This window comes from Rhinopithecus roxellana, chromosome 7 (genome assembly GCF_007565055.1).
Source record: "Rhinopithecus roxellana isolate Shanxi Qingling chromosome 7, ASM756505v1, whole genome shotgun sequence".
NCBI lineage: Eukaryota > Metazoa > Chordata > Mammalia > Primates > Cercopithecidae > Rhinopithecus > Rhinopithecus roxellana.
The window spans coordinates 75,526,383-75,547,875 of NC_044555.1; the positions used below are offsets into that span (position 1 = coordinate 75,526,383).

Below are 21,493 nucleotides of genomic sequence, written 5' to 3' on the forward strand. Positions count from 1 at the left end.
GGGGCAGCACCACACCCCGTGATCCTGAGCAGGCTTTGGAGTCAGCCTGTGGGTTTGAATCTGGCTCTGCCAGATATTCGCTTGTCATCTGGGCCATTTAGTTAATTGCTCTGAGCTTCAACTTCATCATCATCAAATCCGAGGAGGTTATGCTTATCTCATAAGGGGGGGGGGGGTTAAGTGAGGTGACAAGCATGCAGCAAGACCCTGTCACCTAATAGGTGAACTACTTTAAAATAAGACTCAGTGCTTTGAGATGTATGGCCTTTTATTTCTGTCTTGCATTCAAGACTCCTGGTTCCCCACACAACATCTGAAATAGAAAAACACATGGGCTTTGCTTCTGTTTTACATTTCCTACATCATGTGTCTTGGTGTTTCTGAGATCCCTCAAAGACAATGGCTCTCTCCAAGGGACCTTACCCCCAGCCTGAGCTCCTGAAGTAGAGAGTGATAAGAGGCTCATCCAACCTGGTTGTTCTAGGAGCCGGTTGATGGATCATTGAATCTCCTAGTTCCACCTGTAGGGGTTCACCTTCAGCAGGGACTCCTGGAGTCTATATTTGTTCTGATGACCAACTGGGTTTTGGGGCCACATTCTATCTGCAGACTTCTGGTTCTAGTCCTTCCCTTCATACCATTCAGCTACACAGTGCCCCCTGTGCAAATTTCGGTGAACTACATTGATTTTTTGTTGGGAAGCTGTCACAGCTAAGAAAGTACAAGGTAGCCCTTCCGTGAATATCCCCAGTGAGTTACCAGCAGTGAGTGAGAAGGCCAGCTGTTTTGGTGGAAGTGGGGCTGGTTTTGAGGGACAAACAAAAGAGTTTTGAAAATATACAATGGGTTTATATGCCTACTGTCACCGTTCTTGCTATTGGCTCCCACATTTTAGTAGCCACCAAGTGGCATGCTGGTATTGTGCTAGGAACTTTTTCTATTTTATTGCCAAATCTCACGGGGACTCTCAGGTGACATAGACTGTTCTACCACCTCAATCATTTGAATGAACTATTTTGTGAAAGAAGGGATTTAATGAGAGCAGAATAAAAAGAAGAAATATGCCTACAGCTCAAACTTTAGTTCATGCTCACTTACTTTAACTTTTGGCATGGAGCACTCTATAGTTAAAGATATATGTACCTTTTAATAAAGATGTATAAATAAAGACTTGTGCTTGGTAGGAACAGACAAGGCAATGTGTGTTTGAGAAACCTACAAGTCTGTAATAGCCATTATGGAAGTGCCTGCAGGGTCAGGCCACGTTAGCATTTAGGAGTGTCACTATTCATCATGCATGGTGTGCCTCTGTCTGCTCTCCTCGGGGCAGGACTCAGGACTAGTGTTTATAAATATTTTATTTGTAGCTGGTGGCAATCACAGCAATGCTGCTGAGCCCCAGAACCTTATTCAAAGGGAGGCAATGGCTTCCTGCTTGTGTTGTTTGCCCTAGGCCGTGGATGCTGATAGCTCAGGTTGACTCCGGGTGCCGAGTTTTGCTTGAGTTGTGACATATTTGGCAAGGAATTTGTTGATGATAATAAAATACCAGAGTTGGCAAGTTACTTACTTTTTCTCCCACGAGTAAGGAGATTCTGTGTTATCCTGATAATAACAATCACCGCAAACACCATATGCCAGGCCTCCTGCCAAGCAAGCCCTTTCCTTGCATTTTCTAATTAAATTTCATGCCCATCCCATGGGAGAAGTATTTTTAGTGTCCCCATTTGAGACAGGAGGAAGCAGGTGGAAAGAGGGAAAGTGACTCACCCAGGTCCCACAGCCAGTGAGTGGCAGAGCTGGGTGCTACTCGCACCCACCAGCATGCCAGAGGTTCCTGTGAGTGGTAAGCAAGGGAGTTGGGGCTGGCAGTTAATGATCCAGGTTTTTAGGATAACATGGAGGGAAATGTTAGAACCAGAACCTGTGAACTGGGAGGCTTGGAACCTGAAAGAAGCTAGTTGCTTTCCAGAGAAGGAATTCATGCTACTCTGGACCAAAGTTTCTCAAGTTCCTTAGCCTTAGGGCTTTCCAGGCTGGAGCCTCAGGTGTAGGGGACGTGACAAAGGACATGCTTCAGAGGCCACCTCCCTTTGAAGGCAGAACCAAGTCTTGTTTTGTTCTGTGCTCTGCGTCCAACCCCAGACCCAGGCCTGGTGTGCACAGGAGCTGGCTGGGAGGATGGAAGCTTGGAGGAATGGTGGGAGGAAGGGGAGGAAGGAGGGAGGGAGGGACGTTGCCATTTTCCCTGGATGGGTGTTTGGATTGAAGGAAAGAATTGAGGACTTGGTAGGAGAAAGAGTGAGTAATAAATTAGAACCAGAATGAAATCAGAGTTATAGGAGACAGAAGAGTTTCCAGCTTTTGTACAAAGCACCATTATCGAAAGCTCACTACTTCTTGCTGTGTCCCATATGTTCTCCCTGTACACAGATCTCATTCATATGTTTATTTAACAAAGATTTTGACCACTAACCTGGGGATAAACGAAACATGTCCTCTTCTCAGAGAGAGGAGTTTACAGTCTCGGGAAATTACTCAAGCAAGCAATCTTGTTGCGTGATCATTAGCGGAGGATGTGGGCATCCCAACTTGGACGTCTTCACCTGCCCAGGGTGCTCTTGAGCAAAGGGTGTTGCATCGACCAGAAGGAGGGATGCTTCCTTGGGGTCTTTTTCTTTGCCAAAACATTACTTTTAACTGTTTCTACCTTTCTGTGAAGCTTTCGGGTTTTCATAGTTGTATGTTTAATGGAATGCTAGGATCTCATGTGAAATAACATTGATTTTTTTGTTTTAACAAGGATTGATCGTAAGATGTCAAGTACTCACACCAGCTACAAACTGGATGAGGCGCAAGCTATCATGAGTGAGCTCCGGACCATCAAGAAGGCTATTTGCACAGGCGAGAAGGAGAGGCGGGACCTGATGCATGTAAGCTGCCTGCCTGCTCATGTGTTTTATTTTAAGATGTTTTTAATATACTTATGCATTACATGTTATATAGTTATTGTATATATAACATATATGTATATATAATACACACACACATGCATACACACATACGCACCCCCCACTGTAGTTAAGTATGTATAGAGTCATCCCTTTGTATCCTTGGGAGATTGGTTCCAAGACACACCCCCATCCCTCAGGGTACCAAAGTCTTTGAATGCTCAAGTCCCTTATATAAAATGGTGTAGTATTTGCATATAACCTGCACAATCCTCCTGTATACTTTTCTTTTCTTTTTTTTTTTTTTTGGAGACAGGATCTCTGTCACCTAGGCTTGAGTACGATGGCACAAAAATGGCTCACTGTAGCCTTGACCTCCCAGGCTCAAGCCATCCTCTCACCTCAGCCTCTAGAGTAGCTGGGACCACAGGTGTGCACCATCTTGCCCGGCTAATTTTTATATTTTTAGTAGAGGCCATGTTGGCCAGGCTGGTCTCAAACTCCTGGCCTTGAGCGATCCTCCCGTCTTGGCCTCCCAAAGTGCTGGGATTACAGGCATGAGCCACTGCGCTTGGCGCCTCCCATATACTGTAAATCATCTCTAGATTAGTTATAATACCTCCTACAGTGTAAATGCTATGTAAATTGATGTTACACTGCATTGGTTTTTTCTTTGTGTTATTTTTTTGTTGTTTTTTTTCCTCCGAATATTTTCTATCTGCGGTGGGTTAAATCTGGAGATGTGGAACCTGCGGTTATGGATAATGGCCCACCCTAATCCAGTATGACCTGATCTTAACTAGATTACATCTGTAAAGACTATTTCCAAATAAGGTCACACTCACAGGTTCCTGGGGTTAGGACTTGAACATCTCCTGGGGGAACATAATTCAACCCACAGCAATGGGTGATACATTTATATTGTTCAATAATCAAGATAATTCCAAAGGTCTATGATAAGAAGTCTCGCTATTGCCCCATCCTCCTACTGCCCCTACCTACCTTTATTAGCTTCTTGCCTACCCTTCCAACATTCATGCGGACACACAAAAATGAGAATACGTGTTTAGCTGCCCTCACGCAAAGCCAGGACTGTGATACTGTTCCACGCTAGCTTCCTCACTTAACAGCAATATCCCCTACCTTTCCCCATATCTGTACACAAAGAGCTGCTGCTTTCCTTGAGATGGTTGCGTAGTATTTTACTCTGTGGGTGTATTTGTATTATATGTAGCTGGGATCATTGTAGTTTTATATTGCTTTATGTTGTTTTCCCCTTGAGCTCTTGTAGTTTCTGTTATTTTTAGAAAAAGTTGAATTTTTGCAAATACAAAAATCTGCCTCCGTGGTGGGGAACTCAAGCAAGACATCTGAGTGACTGGCCCTAGTGCTGCACATGGTGGCCTCAGAGAGGCCAAGGCAGGGAGCACTGCTTGACCTCATGACGTAAAGTGCTGGAATGCATTCAGTGCTTTCAGTTATGGTTTTTATTTTTCATCTGCTACCCTAAGTGAGCACCTGCTGCTTGCTGGCATGTGTCTAGATTCTGTAGAGTATAAAACCCACAGGACAGAACAAGCAAAGCTCAAACTCATAGGCAAAATGAGACAGATGCACAAAAAACTACCCTGCCTGGGCAGTGCTTTCCAAGGTCAAGGCCATGAGGGACTTTCGGAGAGTCCTCACGGTGCTTATTAAGATGCAGATTACCAGGCCCCACCCTAGACTCACTGAATTAGAATCTCTGGAGGCAGGGCCCAGGAATCTGTATTTTCAGATGACCTCTCCAGGTTGTGATAAGTAAATGGTAAATTGTTAGTTTATTTTTTTTTTGGCACACAGGTAGCACTGAGAACAGCTACCATTTACTGAGATCTCTGCTCAGCTGACATCAAACAAGATGCCCCATGTTTGTTACCCATCACCGACACCCCAGGCTGAACCACGTGGTGTTCCATGGTGGAGACACAGAGGCTTTACACCATGAGGCCAAGTAGGGCTGCCTGCCCCAGCCTCTCTGAGGCCACCCTGTGCAGCACCAGGGCCAACCACTCATTTGCCTTGCTTGAGTTCCCACCATGGAGGCAAGAGATAGAATTGCTGGAAGAAGCTTCAGGCCCGAGCGCCTTCTTTGATGTCTCCATAGCCTCTCAAACTCTGAGAAGCTCCAGGAAGAGGCACGGGCAGAGTCCTCTTCTATCCAGGTTAAATAAGTTGTTTTACCTTTCTTATGTGAACTTAACAATATTGACCCCTCCCAAGAAGGCTTCATCTCAATCTCAAGCCAGTTTTGTGAGTTCTACTGCACTTGGGCATTTTTGATTCTGGTGTCCAGTAAAATTTGCTGAAAGTGAATATATTCAGAAGTCTAAAAGAAATGGTCAAAAATCTGATTTTTGGCTGGATGCAGTGGCTCATGCTTATAATGCCAGCACTTTGGGAGGCTGAGGCAGGAGAATTGCTTGAGCCCAGAACTTTGAGAAAAGCCCAGGCAACATAGTGAGACCTGGTCTCTACAAAAGCAAACAAAGAAACAAACAAAAGTTTAGCTGGGTGTGGTGGCGTACCTGTAGTCCCAAGTACTCAGGAGGCTGAGGTGGGAGGATCGCTTGCGCCCAGGAGGTCGAGGCTACAGTGAGCTATGATTGTGCCACTGCCCTCCAGCCTGAGTGACAGAGTGAGACCCTTTCTAAAAAACAAACAAACAAACAAAAAAAACTTCAGATTTTCTGATTTCTGCTTAAAACTGTCACACAGAGAGATTTCATGTGCCAGAATGCATACTTTAATTTTTGGCAAACCAACATACATATGAGATTGCTTTTGACCATGTACAATTATGACTGAAAAATGAGGTTTATGAAAATACGTAAGCTAAAACAGCAACTCAAAGAACTGAAAAAAAAAAAAAAAAAAAAAAAGTAAACATTGTCTGGGAGCTGTTTTCCCCTTCCCTGTGTTTCCTCTGTAACAATCCCAAGGCGACATTCATCTCTGTCAGACTCATTTACATTTTTGATAGAAATACTTATTTTTTTCTTTAGGAAACACGAAGGTTTAAGAACCAGTAAAAATGGTACCATAATTGTCCTCTATTTTATTCACATGCTGCCAGGGGAACTTAGTTACAATGTGATTTAAATGACTAACAATTTTATTAGAGGTGCCTGTGATGAAGGGCATTTATGTGAAATCTAATGAGCATGGGGGTCAGGTGGGGCAACTGTTCAGTAATAAATAAAGCAGCAGACCTAAAACAAATGAGAGGACCACTTCTGGAGGAAAGAGACACATCGCCATCTCCGTTCAAAGAGCTTGTCTCATTCTGTTCCAGAGCCTGGCCAAGCTGACTGATAGCTTCAAGAACAGCTGCTCCGTTACCGACTCTCTAGTGGACTTCCCTCACCATGCAGGCGTGCCTGGCGATGCTGGTCTACCCCAGCAGTTCTGCGATGCCGGCTCCCAGACCGATATAATCGGGGAGGTATATGCGCGCCCAGGGGGAGAAATGCACTGGGAGAGGGAAGGGCTGCTTCAGTGTTGCCATCACTGGTTTGGTGTAATTTTCCATGTTCACTTAAGAAATGCCTTCACTTTTGTGCCATTAAGTTTGAAGAAAAAGTATTGTGTCTCACATCCAGCTGTGTGATACAATTGAATTGCTTATTACTGCTGCCTTTATGATTGGGACTCTTATAAGCGACAGACTCCTTGTGAGAGTTGAGTTTCACTGTTCTTTTGACAGACATATGACTTTTTAGAGCATGGGTCCCCACACCTTTTCTGTGAAGGGCCAGATAGTAAATCTAGTCACTATTTTAGGCTTTGCAGGTAGTTCTGCTGGAACTGCCCCACCCTGTCATTGCAGTGTACGTGCAGCCATGACAGAGGTACCTTGCAAGCATGTAAGGTTAGGGCCTCGAGCTGCTCAAACGTTCACTTACAGAACAGCCAGTTGGCTGAATTTGGCCCCAAGGCCATAGTTACTGATTCCTGCCTTAGACCACTGATTTCCAAAGGCTTTGTAGCTGTGCCTCCTTGGGTATTACTTTATTGCTGTTTCTTACTCTTCTGAAAGAATGTCAGGAAATTGAACTGAATTAAAAGTCATTTTGTTTGAGACTTGGAAGACTGTCATAATGCCTCTTTTGTTAATTAGTGAAGCCTTGAGTTAGCTACAGAAACAGAGTTGGGAAGATCACCATTTGAAACAGGGTGGTGGATATTCAAAGACACTACTATTCTAATATCATTGAGTGAAGCTTGACATTAATTTGTTACCAAATGGAAAAGCAGTTTAAAGAGCTTCTTTTTTTAAGGATTATTAAGTAAAGATGAGGTATCAATGGAATGCACAGTGCCACCCCCTCCCACACCGAAATAAAATAAATAAAAGGAAAGCAACAAAAGGAGAAAAAATAATTGATGGAGAGCTCTGAGTTTTAAATAATTAGCTAATTAATATTTTGAAATCTTGGCAACTAGTGCCTCTTTGAGGGGAGTATAATGTAGGAAATCATGGCCCTTTATGTCTTGGGTGTCCTGGAACAGTCCTATTTTCAAATTTGTCCACGTTGTTCCAAACATACACTTGGCCATTTTTGACTAGGCATCTTCTTTGGATGAAAGAATATGGTCACCATCTGTAACACACAGAGGAGAATCTGTAATTCAAAATTGTTTGGCATTTTTGCCTAAAGATTTTGGAGTGAGGGAAGGAAACAAGTACAGTACTCATTGAATTCGTGAATAATTCATTGCTGCTTATTGTAAGGTTAGAATTAGAATTTAGTTTGAGAGAAACAGTTAAGATAGAAGGTTCTCCAGTGATTTAGGTCAACCCTTCTAAAAATGTCAGTTGAGGGATGGTGGCTGGTTATGCTACTTGAGCAGTCGCTGTTCATTGTTGATGAGCCCCTGCAGTTTACTGGGGTCGACCCTGGGTCAGCAGTTTCGTAGCTGTTATCTCAGTTTAAGTAGTTGTTCTCATCCTGTGTGATGTGCAGGAGACCGAGATACCAGGTTACCTAAGGTCTTGTAGCTGAGGAGAGGCAGGTCTGGGTTTGAAACATTTCTCATCCCTAAACCCCTGTACTTTCTAAGAAACCGCATCATGTTATTATAGAAAAATAGATCAAAAGGCTATGACTGTATTAGCTAACCATTGCTGCAAAACAGATTTCCCCAAAACCTAGCCTTTTAAAACAACACTCCTTTATTATCTCATGCTTGATGTGGTCCAGGAGACTGGGCTAGGTCTTCTGCTCCAGGGCTTCTCAGGAACCTGCAATCAAGGTGTCAGCCAGGGCTGTGGTCTCATCCAAAATCTCACCTGGGGGAGGAGCCACTGTTAAGCGCATGCGATTGTTGGCAGGATTCAGTTCCTCACAAGTTGCTGGACTGAGGGCTTCAGTTCCTTGCCACGTGGGCTGCTCCAGCACGGCAGTCTGCTTCATCAAAGTGTGCCAGCTGAGAGAGTCCGTTAGCAAGGTGGAAGTCACAGTCTTTTGTAACCTATTCACAGAAGTGACTTCCCATCACCTTTGCTTGGTTATAGTCAAGTTGTAGACCCAGTGTATTCTCAAGGGGAGGGAATTTCACACGGGGAGAATCCCAGGAGTGGAGGTCATTGGGGGCCATCTTAGAAGTCTGCCTACCTCACTTTGAGCTTGTGTTGAGTCTGTTTTGTGGGGTGGGTATTGCTGTATATCAGACGTGCTTTTTGAGACTGGAGATTTGCAGCCACAGGGTTGCACACGCTGTAGGGCTGCATAGGAACTCTGAAGCAGGAGTCTCTTGGATCCATTTGGCTGTCCTTTCTTTTCACTAAAATGTCTATTTAATTCTCAAAGAAGAGTACAGAAACAAAGCTTAGAGTGAGGTGCATACAGCTTTGAGAAGAGGTTGGAGAGATGATGTTTATTGATCCTGATGAAGAGTTGGTTGTGGGGTCACTAATAAAGAGGGGACTGAAATGGCAAGTAGTCATCTCCACTGTGGACAGTTTTTGGAGCTGTGGCACTGCCACTTAAATACATTTATACTGAGGAAGCTGGAGAGGAGCATTGGATGAGGCCATTTAGACATGTATAATTGTGGCCAGGCACGGTGGCTCGTGCTGGTAATCCTAGCACTTTGGGAGGCTGAGGTGGCCATAGTTGGCCAGATTGCTTGAGCCCGTGAGTTGAAGACCAGCCTGGGCAACATGGTGAAACCCCATCTCTACAAACCAAAAATTAGGCAGGTGTGGTGGCTCATGCCTGTAGTCCCAGCCACTTGGGAGGCTGAGGCAGGAGGATCGCTTGAGCCCAAGGGGTTGAGGCTGCAGTGAGCTGTGATTGCCCCTCTGCATTCTAATCTGGGCAATAGTGTGAGACCGACCCTGTCTCAAATAAAGAAACCATGAACAATTGTCATTCTGGTTGGAGAATGCTCAGTCCCTTGTAAGGCACTTTTTCATCTTGCCATTCAAGGTAATAAATTTGCAAAGAAATTTTTCATCAACATAGATCAAAACTCATATCGATAAATTCATTGCTAATCATTCAAGTTGAATATTTTCAGATACTTGTTGATGGGAAATTATTTCAAAAACAAAGACTTGGTGATCATAATATGTGGTCTAGTAAGGTCACATCAACAGATGGAGCTGATTTATTGAAACTGGAGTTGTATGAATATTTGCAGGAATGAGGAATTAACCAAAATGTACTACAGTTACTTCCTGTACATGTCTTTTTATTTTGTTTTGCGTAGGATTTTGTTGCCGTCAATGTAACTGGTACGAAAATATTTAAGTACATCTACTCGTCATGGAGCACTGCATTTAGAGGCTAACTCTATATTGGTGCTTCCCGAGTTGTGGCTTTTTGAGACCTTGCTTGCTTTCCTTTTGCCCTTGATTCTTTAACACGCCTTGTGGCATCAGAAGGCGTCCACCAGCCCATACCTCACAGCGAGTCCAGCTGCCTCAGACCGTGGGGCTTCTGAGTAGAACATCATTATTTTATGTTTACTGAGGAATTAGAGAATGGACTGCACAAAATGGGATGACTGGTTTTTGCCTTTGTATCAACTTTTTCTAAGTAATTTCCTACTTCTTTTAAAACCTAAATTGTGGTTGTTGTTTGGAATTACAGAATAGATAGATATGCTGCTGCTGTAAAAAAACAAAAAACCCTACCAGTTTCGGCAAGCAAGAGTCTTCCCTTCCCCCTCCCCGCTCCACAGCCAGGGGCGGCCGCAAAGGGTTATTCGGTGTTTCCTTCCAGACCTTGCACAGATTGAAAGTGAAAGAGATTAAGAGTATTTCTCATTGCTGCCGAAAGTTTAAGTGAAGTTGCTATTTTGGAAATATGTTTTTAATATGCGTTTCCTTTCTTTTTTCTCTCTCTCTTCTGTTCTGGAAAGTTCGTCTTTGATGATAAAACAAGACTTGTAGACCGAGTCAGACTTAATTGGCAGTATGAAGAAGCCAGAAAGAGGTAAGGAGCGCTTTTATCCAACCTCGCCTTCTGCTTACTTACTTTCTCCTGTGGAAGGAGGCGTGGCAGAGTTCCTGTGTGTGATTGTCCACGTCTGATCGGAGAACAGCGTTTGATAGAATATCAAGTCAAGGATCTTCATTTACATGTAGCTTAATACATACATATGACAACATTTCAAGTGCATTTAAAATGTGAAATTTGCAATATTGCAAACAGTGATACAGACGTGATTCCCTAAGAATAGAAACTTTTTTGGCGTCATCATCCCTGGTAGTTCAGAACCTCTACCCCTCCTTCCCTTCCCTCCTTCCAGTAGACCGAGCATCAGTTCTGGAGGGTATCATAAGTGAAACCACTTGATCTTTTATATGTGTGGCTTCTAACTCCATAGGCTAATGGGCAAAGCCATGTATCTTGGTTAGAAGACATTCAATAAGCATTAGGTCAGCAGGTGAGCAGTACCTAATTGATTTCATTCCATGTATGTTGTCCTGTGTCACAAACCGTTGGCCTCCTGCAAATTGCGGCTTGACCCACTTTGTGTGCTTGTGTTTCTCTTTCCTCACTTCCCTCCCTCCCTCCCAGTCTTCATCCTCAGACATGGACAAAGCTGAGAGGCTTCCAAACCCTCGCATGGTATAGTATTTCAGGGCGCCACACGTCTCCTCACCTGCGCAGGACTCCTGTTTTCAATATTCTTATCCTCTCTGGCTTTTGTATTCTCTTTTTTAGAGACTTTCTCTCGTTTGTGCCTTCTGGAAAGAGTCTTAAAACCAAATTATTTCCAAATAAGTGCTTCAGAAAAGTATCAAGCATATCTTTTTAAAACAAGTTTCTTGAGTCACAAATGAAATATTATCATGGGGGGCAGGGAGAGCAGAATAGAAGAATGTAGGGTGGAGTGAGGGAGTTCTTTCTGGAAGCTAAACAGTTAGGCCTGCTCAGCACACTGCACCATTCATGGATGTCTGGAAAGCTACTTTGTTGGCTTTTTAAAAAATGTAAAAATAGTAACAAAAGCACATCATATGATTCAGTGCTCCAGGGCCAACTGAAACGGACATGGACCTTCTGTTTTCTAGGAGGTTTTCTAACCAGTGCCTCTTGGCTTTTTAGGGTGGACTCATGGTGGGCTTTGAATTTCCTCACAGAACAGTGCCAGGTTCATTTGCCAATACCGGTTGTCTTTGTGGTGGCATTCTTCATTTATCATGCCTTCCTTCTCTTTAGTCTGCCAGAGTTTGTGAGGAGCGATTGTCTCTTCTGAACATTTCTCTGCTCTTGCCTGTTTCTGGTGGAACTGCAGAGTGTGGGTGCTGGAATTTGCTGTGCTGGATTAAACTCAGCAAATAGATTGTTGCTACACTTAGGAACATGATTGTTATGTGTTTGGCTGTGACATTTACCAGACATAGCAAGTGATTTATTTGTTTTCTAGAGATGGTGCCAGTATACGGTGAGTAACCTTCTAAATGTTGGGATAATACATTTGGGTGAAAAGTTGAGTATTTAAGAAAATTATCCAAGGGGCAGGCATGGTACTTCATCAGTTCTTTTGAATAAAATACCATATTGTTTCAAGATGGCCAGAACCTTGTTAGGAAATGCACCGCAGCTACAGAGGAAGGTCCAGCCTTCCAGTGACAGTAGCGGCATCTCAGAAATGCCTCTGTGGGCTGTGCTGGAGCATTTAAAAACCAGAGATGTCTTTTAAACTCCACCTGGGTGGGCCTGCACAGGTGCTACCTGTCCTTTTCCCACTAGCATAGTGGGGCTCCACACAGGGAGCAAGGTCTTCACCCTCCAGGAGACCTCCAGCAGTGTTTGCAGACATGTTTAGGTGTCCCAACTCTAGGGCAGGTGCTGCTGGCATCTAGTGGGCAGGGACCAGGGAAGCCGCTTGACATCCTGTTGTGCACAGGATGGCCCCCGCAACAAAGGCTTACCTGGCCCAGCATGGCCACAGTGCCGAGGTCCAGAAACCTTGCCCTGGGGCTTCTTCCTGTCTTGCTCCTGAATCTCTACAATGTGTGGACAACAAGGGGCCTACACGAGCAGATGGCCTACTGACTCACAGGCATCAGCCCGCTCCCCACTCACCCTGCTCCAGCCAGTCGGCCCCTCGATGTTCAAGCCTGCACTGAGCAGCCCCTCGGGCCTCCCACTGGGCCTCAGTCCCACCGAGCCAGCTCCTGAGCTAGCATGTGCAGCTGGCAGAATGAGGGTCCCTCAAGGTGTCTGCATCCTGATCTCCACAGCCTGTAAAGATGTGGCTTTCCATGGCAAAAGGGACTTTGTGGACATAATTAGATTAGGGATCCTGAGATGATGGGGAAATGAGCCTTTATGGTCCAGGTGGGCCCAGTGTCATCATAAGGGTCCCCATAAGAGAGAGACAGGACGGTCAGCAGCAGAGAAGGAGATGTGAGGTTGGAAGCAGAGGTCAGAATAGTGTGGGGCCAGGAGCCAAGGAGCACGGGCAGCTCCTAGAAGCTGGAAGGTGCAAAGAAACAGATTTTCCCCTGGAGCCTCCAGAAGGAACGCAGCCCTGTAGACCCATTTTCGACTTCTGCCCTCCAGAACTGTAAGGGAATAATAGGTGTTGCTTTAAGCCATTAAACTGTGGTAATTTGGGGCAGAAAAGAACAAACTCATACAGTGCCCTTGGCCTGTTCTGTCTTCTCTGCCTGGAATGGGGTGGCTTTTCTCCAAATTTTCGTATGACCTCTGCTCTCCTTTTGATCACCTTGTTAGAGAGGTTTCCTTGACCATCCTGAATAAAATCGCACCACCCTGTCTTCACCCCTGTCCCCCTGATTGGCTGAGCAAATGTTATTACCTAACCAGTGTTTACTTTCTTACTGCCTGTCTCTCCCTGTGAAAATGTAAATAACCCTCATGAGTACAGAGATTGTAGGTCACTGCTGTAAGCCCAGCAGCTACATACTCGGTGAATATTTATTGAATGAGTAAATGAGGGTCCCGTGTGATTACGTTTGCTGTTTGGCCTTTGCCCCTGGGACTGGGCAAGCCAGGGCAGTCCTGGGGCCAGGTCAGCTCCAGGCCAACCGCTCTGCTCCTGGGTCCCTTCCCGAAACCTCCATCCAGGTGTGAGCCTTGGGGTCTCTCGCCTTGACTTGAGAAGGGAAAGGGCTTCAAGACATGGGTGCTTTTAGGGATCTAAGGTAGGCAGGGAACTGTCTCTCCCTTTCAAGGACTATATTCAAGGTGTGATACGTCAACACACCGATCCAGACTCACAGTTCTGGGCCTTCATGGACATTCAAAAGAGCTACTAGCCTTTGAACTCCATAATCAGTCCTCTCCTTGGGGGTAGGAGAAAGTGGCATTGGAGGTGGGCCCTGAAGGAGTGCTGGGATTTCAGTCGCCCATCAATTGGGAATGGGCTTTCTCAGGTAAGAGTGGGAGTCAGGAGTGGGGGTGAGGTGTCAGTCTGCAGCAGCTGGACTGGCCTGGAATTGTAGAGCAAAGGCCAGCCAGGCTGGAAGGGAGGATGCGTGAGCAGGGAGGGAGGCCACGGCATGGGGGCCACGATGCCCTGAAAGAGGGGTCAGAATTCCTGGGCATGCTGGGACCTTTGAGTTGGGAAGGTTACGTGTGAGCCATTCAGATGGTGGTATGTGGAGAGGGCCATTGGAGGAACCCAGATGGCATAGAGATGAAGTCATCGAGCAGCTGGGCTCACCTTAGGAGATAGAACACAGGGAGAAAGGAGGAGATGCCAGGACTGAGCCTGAGGAAGTCCTGTCAAAGGCCTGGCGAGGATGAGACTGGCCAGAGGGGTGTAGTAAAAGGTCCGAAAGAGGATGGCTGGGGCTGGAGGAGACAAGAAGAGGAAATACCTGAGAAGACACTTGTCTCCACAGGCCCAGTGGCTGTGAAGGAACGAAAAGGGAGTGGTACCATTGACTGGCAGGCAGGCCTCTGCTTCCCAAGCCCAGCCTGAGGTGTCTTTGGTCCACAGTGCACGGGCAAAAGGAGGGCCAGGAGCAGGTTTTCCTAAAGCCGACTTGCTGTTTTGCATTCAAAGAACTCTCTCATTCTCAGATATACATACATACATACATACATACATATACATATATAATATATTTAATATATATGTTTAATATATATTTAATACATATTATATATTATATTTATAGTATGTATTTAACATACATATTTTAATATATATATATTTTTCTGTTAAAACATCTTTCTCTTAATGAACTAATGATGATCGTTGATGTGAATTGGTTTTTTCCAAAGTCTTTACTTGGCAAAATAAAAAGCTGGCAGTCCTACATTCCTGCTGTCAGCACATCCCCTTTCTTAAATTGGACTGGCCTGGGGAACGTGTGACAGAGATGGTGCTCTCCCTGGAATTAAAGGAGGAGGATGGCCCTCAACAGGGTTTCCCAGAGGCTCACAGTAAAGTGGAAGGTCATTTGAAAGGCAGATCTTGGTTTTGACCATGAGTTTGGTGTTTTCAGTGGACTTGAAGCTGCTTAGAAACATCCATGAAGTGTCCTTGTCGGTGGAGTCTGCAGCGGAGATTGCAGTTCACTGAGTCATTGATTGCAGCTCCCTCCTGGCTCTGGTTCCCTGATGCGGCAGTGCACGTCTCCAGTCCCCTTGGCGTGATTGTTTCTGCCTCCAGTCATTCCACATTGGTTCCTATAGCTGAGGCTTGACCAGTAAGTGCATGCCTGCCGTGTGAACTACTCAGCTGTAGGTCACATAACCCTCAGCAGCCCGGGCAAGGCCCTAGACTTTACATACCTTGTAGCGTTGTCAGGACAGCCTTGGCTCCCCTCTGCCCAACCCTGTAGACAGACGGAAGACTAGGAAGGGTTGATGTTATCAGGTCTCCCCAGCACCAGATCAGCGATTTCATTACGATGGCGTTTTCAGAGTGTTCTGTTGGACTGCCTCTAAGTGAGGCACGTGAGTAGAACGATATAGACTTGGGGAGAGAGCAGTGGCAAGTGGTTCTCTGGCAAGAACTCATTCTTGTAGAACAAACATTAACATTCCAGAAGCCAGGTGCTGAGCACCACAGGCAAAGCATGGTGGCTTTGAGGTCCTGTCCATGGTCTCTTCCTCGGCCCCCTTGATCAGGCTGGGACACAATGTCCCTGAAATCCCTGTGACTGTCCCTGGAGAAGTGGTGTGCCGTGAGCAGGAAGGCATCATGTACCCCCATCAACCCACCAAAGCATGAAAAAGAACACGTTGCTCTTAGTGGCAGTGTTAGCAAAGAATAATGTGTTCTTCCCTGCCCCCTTATTCGGAGCCTAAGGGACATCATGTGCCCTTTTCTCTTGCCTAGGTGAACTTCTGTTATATTAGTGCCACTATTCAGTGTCGTCTTTTCGTTCTGCTACTTCGCCCTTGGACATTAATCTCCCAGCTCTCATTCCTGAAATCATTTCACCCTGCAAGCTTAGCTTCCCTACTGTATTAGGGTTCTGCAGAGAAACAGAACCAACAACAGTGGGGGTAGGGAGGAGAAGGGAGAGAGATTGTTTTATTATAGGAATTGGCTCACACAATTATGGAGGCCAGGAAGTCCCACTATCTGCAAGCCAGAGACCCAGGAAAGCCAGTGGTGTAATTCAGTCCAAGTCTGAAGGCCTGAGAACTGGGGGTGGGGTGGGGTTTGAAGTGGGTGGGTGGGTGGGTGGTCATGGTGTAAGTCCCAGAGTCTGAAGGCCTGAGAACCAGGAGCTTTGGTGTCTGAGGGCAGAAGGTGGATGTCCCAGCTCAAGAAGAGACCGAATTCACCCTTCCTCCACCCTTTTACTCTATTCAGTCCCTCAATGAATTGGATGGTGCCCACCCACATTGGTGAGGGTGGACCTTCTTTGCTCAGTCCACTGATTCACATGCTTATCTCTTCCAGAAATTCCTTCCCAGACACACTCAGAGATAATGTTTTACCAGCTATCTGGGCAAGCGATAGCCCAGGCAAGTTGACACACAAAGTGAACCATCATGTATATCCTCTGCAGAACCTCCTGTGCTTTGCCACTTCTGAATGGTGGAGAAGTTTATGCCTTAGGCATTTTGGAGGTCTTTCCTTGCACATATATATTTGAGATTGTTTTTAAGGTGTGGGAAATTGTCAAAACTGCCGAATTCTGGACAATGAGGGATTTCATATATATATTCAGATTTTTTTTCCTTTTTTTTTTCCCTTTTTCTTTTTTCTTTTTTTTTTTTTTTTTTTTTTGAGACAGGATCTCACTCTATCACCCAGGCTGGAGTGCAGTGGCGTGTTGTCGACTCACTACAACTTCCGCCTCCTGGGTTCTAGCAATTCTTGTGCCTCAGCCTCCTGAGTAGCTGGGATTACAGGCACATGCCACCACGCCAGGCTAATTTTTGTATTTTTAGTAGAGACAGGGTTTCACCATGTTGGCCAAGCTGGTCTTGAACTCCTGGCCTCAAGTGATCCACCCACCTCAGCCTCCAAAAGTACTGGTATTACAGGTGTGAGCCACCCCACCCAGCTGGATTTCATATATATTCGGATTTAAAGGAAGTTTGTGGAAGTGGAACTCATAATTCTGAGTGGGTGGTATGATTTCTAGAGAATTCTCTGGCCAAACGACCACTGTCATGATGACCAGTTTTGTGTTTTCAACTGTGGGTCCTGTGAACTGTACCAAAAGGACTGCTTGCATCTTGCCTCAGGAATGCCTCTTCAGATTCCCGAGGCAGACCTAATGATAGGAATATTCACATTACTGATTTAAAAATTTCAGAAATTTTAAAAGTGAAGTTGAAAGAGCAAGTCTTCTTGAAGCAATCCCGATGACGCAGATGGCTCCTTATTTTGAACTTAAGAGCACTTGTTCCAGAACTGTGCACAAACTGTAGCTGTTACCATAGAAACACTCTCAGTCCAGATAGGAACAAAACATTCGGTCCATCCAGTTTCTCTGCCTCTTAGTTTTTGTTGCCAGGATCAGTCCTGCTGTTCATCCGTTGTCGGGGATCAGTGTAGTGTTATGATTCCAGTTGAATTTGATCAATCACTTGGATTTTTTCTTCATTTCTCAAATGACTTCGTATCTGGGTTTTAGGGGTGGGGCACAGTTGTGAGAAATAAGGAAAAGCATCTTTGCCACTACGGCTCTGTCTTCCCTATTCTGGTCAACGTGAAGAAGCCTGTAGACTCGCTGCTTTTTATTTGATGAAGTTACTCTCTGAAGATCTGTCTGTTGGAAAGGGAGAAGATGTCAGGGCTGGGAATCTGAGGACGGGGTGAGATATTGGTCTATTAGTAGACCTTTCTTATCCCAGATATTCTAGATTTAGACTTCTCAAACTTCTGACAATAAAGAGTTGAGTAGAATGAACGCTGGTTTAGTTCAATCAGCTGAAGTGATTTCATTGTCCATCTGACTTACATTTCAGCTGATGTTTTCTTTAACCTTTGCTTTTTATTTAAATGGGTATTTACAACAAGAAAACTAAGAGAAAATGTAAGAAGTATCAAACCTGTAGCCATAATTGCAATCTGGAGGTATGAGGCTCTAAGCTGACACTGCGCCCTGGAATGTGCCATTGGGATCCCTCACGACTCATCACCGTGGGATGTCCGGAGTTCTGCTTGCTATTCCAGAAAGCAGCAGGATTTTAGGAACATGAAAAATGATATTGTAGACTGCAGATTTTTGGTATAAATTCAAATAATTGGGGATTATTCTTGATATGCCTCAGAACTTTTTATTATTAAAAATGCATTGTTTTCCTATAAAAATGCAAATCGTATTTGAGATTTTCATGTGAATTGTGAGAGTCTAAATAGTTTCTGCGGCGTAAATGCAGGTTTTCGTTCATGGTTTAATGGTGCCTGGGTTGTAACAGAAAAGTGTTAGGGCAAAAATCATAAGGGAAAAATGATTCATATTTTATGTCTGTCTACATTAGACCTGCTCAGGGAATAGAATTTGGGAATCACATAATAAATAAGAAACCTGCATGCTTGATTGAACATTTGCTTTCTTCACTATCAGGACACGGGGACATATATTTTAAGGCTTTTAAAGGCATTCGGGAGAGATTTTATATAGGCCATAAAATTCATTACCCCTCAGAAATAAGAATCACTGAAGAATATAGTTGACTCACAGAAAAAAAAAATCCTCTCTAATTTTAAGCTGCTATTAGTTCTCTTTTAAAAAACTTGGGAAAGTTATTTTTTTGCAAACTTTAACCATGACCTTGCTTTACTTCCGTGTATTTAATTTCACTGAAATGATATTTCAAAGAAAAGCCTCTCTGGAAATTGTTTTTCCTTTAATACCCAAAATTGGAACAACAGCACTCACAGGAGCGAGGCTCCAACCGGTGGATCAGCTGTTTGGCATGGATGTAGAAGAAGGTGCACTGAAACTCAGTACATCTGTGTTTAGCCTGAGGCAGGAAGTCTGTTCCTTCAAGTAAACCTAACTACTAAAGATACTCCTTGCAGATGGCTCATTTCCGGCCCATGGCAAGGTAGACAAATCATACGGTTTTAAAGGCAGAGCCGTCTTGTCTGTCTCACAGGGACTTAAGAACAATCGATTGTTGAAGGAATCCTAGTGCTTTGGCTTCCAGTACAGACAGACAGACAGATGTGCCTCTCTCGACCTAGCTGAAGCAGGTCCCAAATGTTCACACCTAGAACATGGGAACAAAGAAAGAAATTGAACTTTCCAATATATTCCAGTTTCTTCTAGATTCATATATAGCTCTGAAATGAAGATGAGATTGTTTGCATTGTTGCATTGTTTTGAAATTTTATTAAACCCCACAATTCTTAGGCACAGAAATGTTTGCCTGGTGTTCAGCACAGCCCAAACATTTCCAGATGGGTTGCAAGAAGTCAGCCTCATCCAGATTTTATTTCTGCTGGAGAGGTCGTACCTTGCCATGTGTCCTTGCATATTTTTCCTGCCAGATGTGGGAAGTGACAGGGCATGGTTTAATTTGGGCTGCTGCTCTGTTTCTTTATGCCTGCAGCAGACAGGTCTTTTGAAACTTGCCCTTTGCCTCTCCTCCCTCCTATAATTCATTTTTTTCCTCATTCTTTTTTTTTCTGATAGTGCATATTACTTGAGATTTTCCTGGAAAGGGTGTGATTATCCGGAATTGGATCTTTTGCCACCTTCAGCAGCTTGAATCCTAGCTGCTGAAAGTGTAGTAGGCTAGCAGCTGGCCGCTAACCTAGAGCTGGCAGACTCAAATGGAATCTTGATCTCTTCATATTTAAGGCTCAGAAAACTCAAAAGGAGTGCTTTGTAAAATACGTCTGTTTATATTATATGTATGATAATTAGTAGGAGTACAAAATGGTTGGGCAAAATTTAGCTGGGCTCAGATAGACTTTCCTGTGGATCAGATAAATGGAAATGAAAAAAAAGTATGAGGACACAGACTTGCTCATTGTTCTTCATCTTTTATATTTATTTCTTGTCTTGGTCTACTGTAGAATGTTCCAGAAATGTCATTGGGTATAATGTCTGATTTAGCACTGACTTATTTGTGGGTTTGCTTGGAGTATATTTTCCTTGGGCTTTGGGTATATGACTGCCATAAATTTTAATTACACCAATTAGACATAGGTGGACACTTAAGCCCAGTTGGATTCCTAGCCCTGTTCAGCTGCCTCTGTCATTAGTTTTTCTGGTGACATGGTTTGGCACCATCTTCCAACACATTTTCCGGAAATTAGTTTTAAGTTAGAAAATAACTTACCTAATAAAGCTACTGACATTCAACTAGTGTCTATACCTTGTTGAAGTGGACTTGAGTAAAATGCATACATTTAAACTATAACTTGTGTACCCATTTCTTTCCTTAACTGTGGGTTTTCAGATTCGTTTGGTGGCTAGAGAGGGAGTCATTCCCAATCCTCATGAGTCCGTGTGCTCGTGTCTAGTTTAGGTGGAGCCTGACTTGGCACAGGGCTGGGTGGCAGGTTTTAACATGTGTGGCAATGCTAGTCAATTGGGGATATCCACATGGCTCATAGTGTAGAGAAAGATTCTGAGGTCTAGACCCAGAAGGTGGGAAGCCAGCCTTGATTAGTGCCGTGCACCATGGACACAGGAGGAGGCAGTCTCAGGAGCACCTCTGCCCTGCATCTCCCTCGGAGGATGTAGGGCTATGTGTGCCTGCCACTTCCCTGTTCTCACAGCTCTTTGTGATCTCAGAGAAGTCTTTGGATTTTGTTTTTGGGTGAGTATGCCAAACTATGTCCTCCACAGCACGGGGTTCAGGTTGAGTTTGCCATTCCTAGTTTCTCCCTGGAAACATATCCCTCATCTTTAACCCTACTTAAAGGGCTTAAAACATTCTACTCTTACTTTTAAAGGATACTTTAAAAATACAGGCCACATCTGTTTCACTTAATCTGCATTCGACAGCACCTCATGACACAAAAAGTAATGCAGTCTGTTTGCCAAGCAAGCACTTGGAAATTTCGAGGCGTGGAAACTGATAGGAGCCTCTGTTTTTCCACCTTGAGGATTGTTGCGCTTTGCATCCACCCATATCATCTCTCACTAGCATCCACGCTCACAGGGCTGCCTCTCGTCCTCTCACATATTTGTAGGCGTGTTTGTTCACTGTGCCATGCACTCAGCTTTTGTCAAGTGCTCACTTGCTCTCTGAAAGGTGTTTTGAATTCATGTATGGCCAGCGGCTCTGGTGCAGGAAGGAGCACACAGAACCAGAAGACATGGAGCATGGGGCTTTGAAGGGCTTTCCTTCAGGAGGCCAGATGATGAGTGCATTTCTCTCTTGTTATTTTGCTAAGGCGGCTGACAGTGGTTAGACACAACTGAGGAGGCGGGAAGCTGGCAGCATTTCTGGGGGTCCAGCATGCTGTTTAGCTACTGATGAGGGTGGGCAGAAGAAACAAGCAGACTCCCTCTTGCTCTAGGACAGTTTCATGTAGGAAATCAGGAGTCTGAGCCACTCAGAGTATGGGCATGTTGAGGGCTGCTGGCCTTTTTGTCAGTTCTTTGGAACAGGCACGATGGGGTTATTGTC

General features: G+C 44.6%; 1 protein-coding gene across 1 annotated transcript in view; it reads left to right on the top strand.

Moving 5' to 3' along the window:
• The window catches only part of WWC3 (WWC family member 3), a 129,037-nt gene that overhangs the window by 72,848 nt on the left and 34,696 nt on the right, over positions 1-21,493 (top strand). Inside the window, exons 6-8 of the mRNA XM_030933956.1 lie at positions 2,804-2,933; positions 6,286-6,435; positions 10,362-10,435. Of these exons, the coding sequence (XP_030789816.1) occupies positions 2,804-2,933; positions 6,286-6,435; positions 10,362-10,435 (354 nt within the window). The remainder of the gene's footprint in view (positions 1-2,803; positions 2,934-6,285; positions 6,436-10,361; positions 10,436-21,493) is intronic.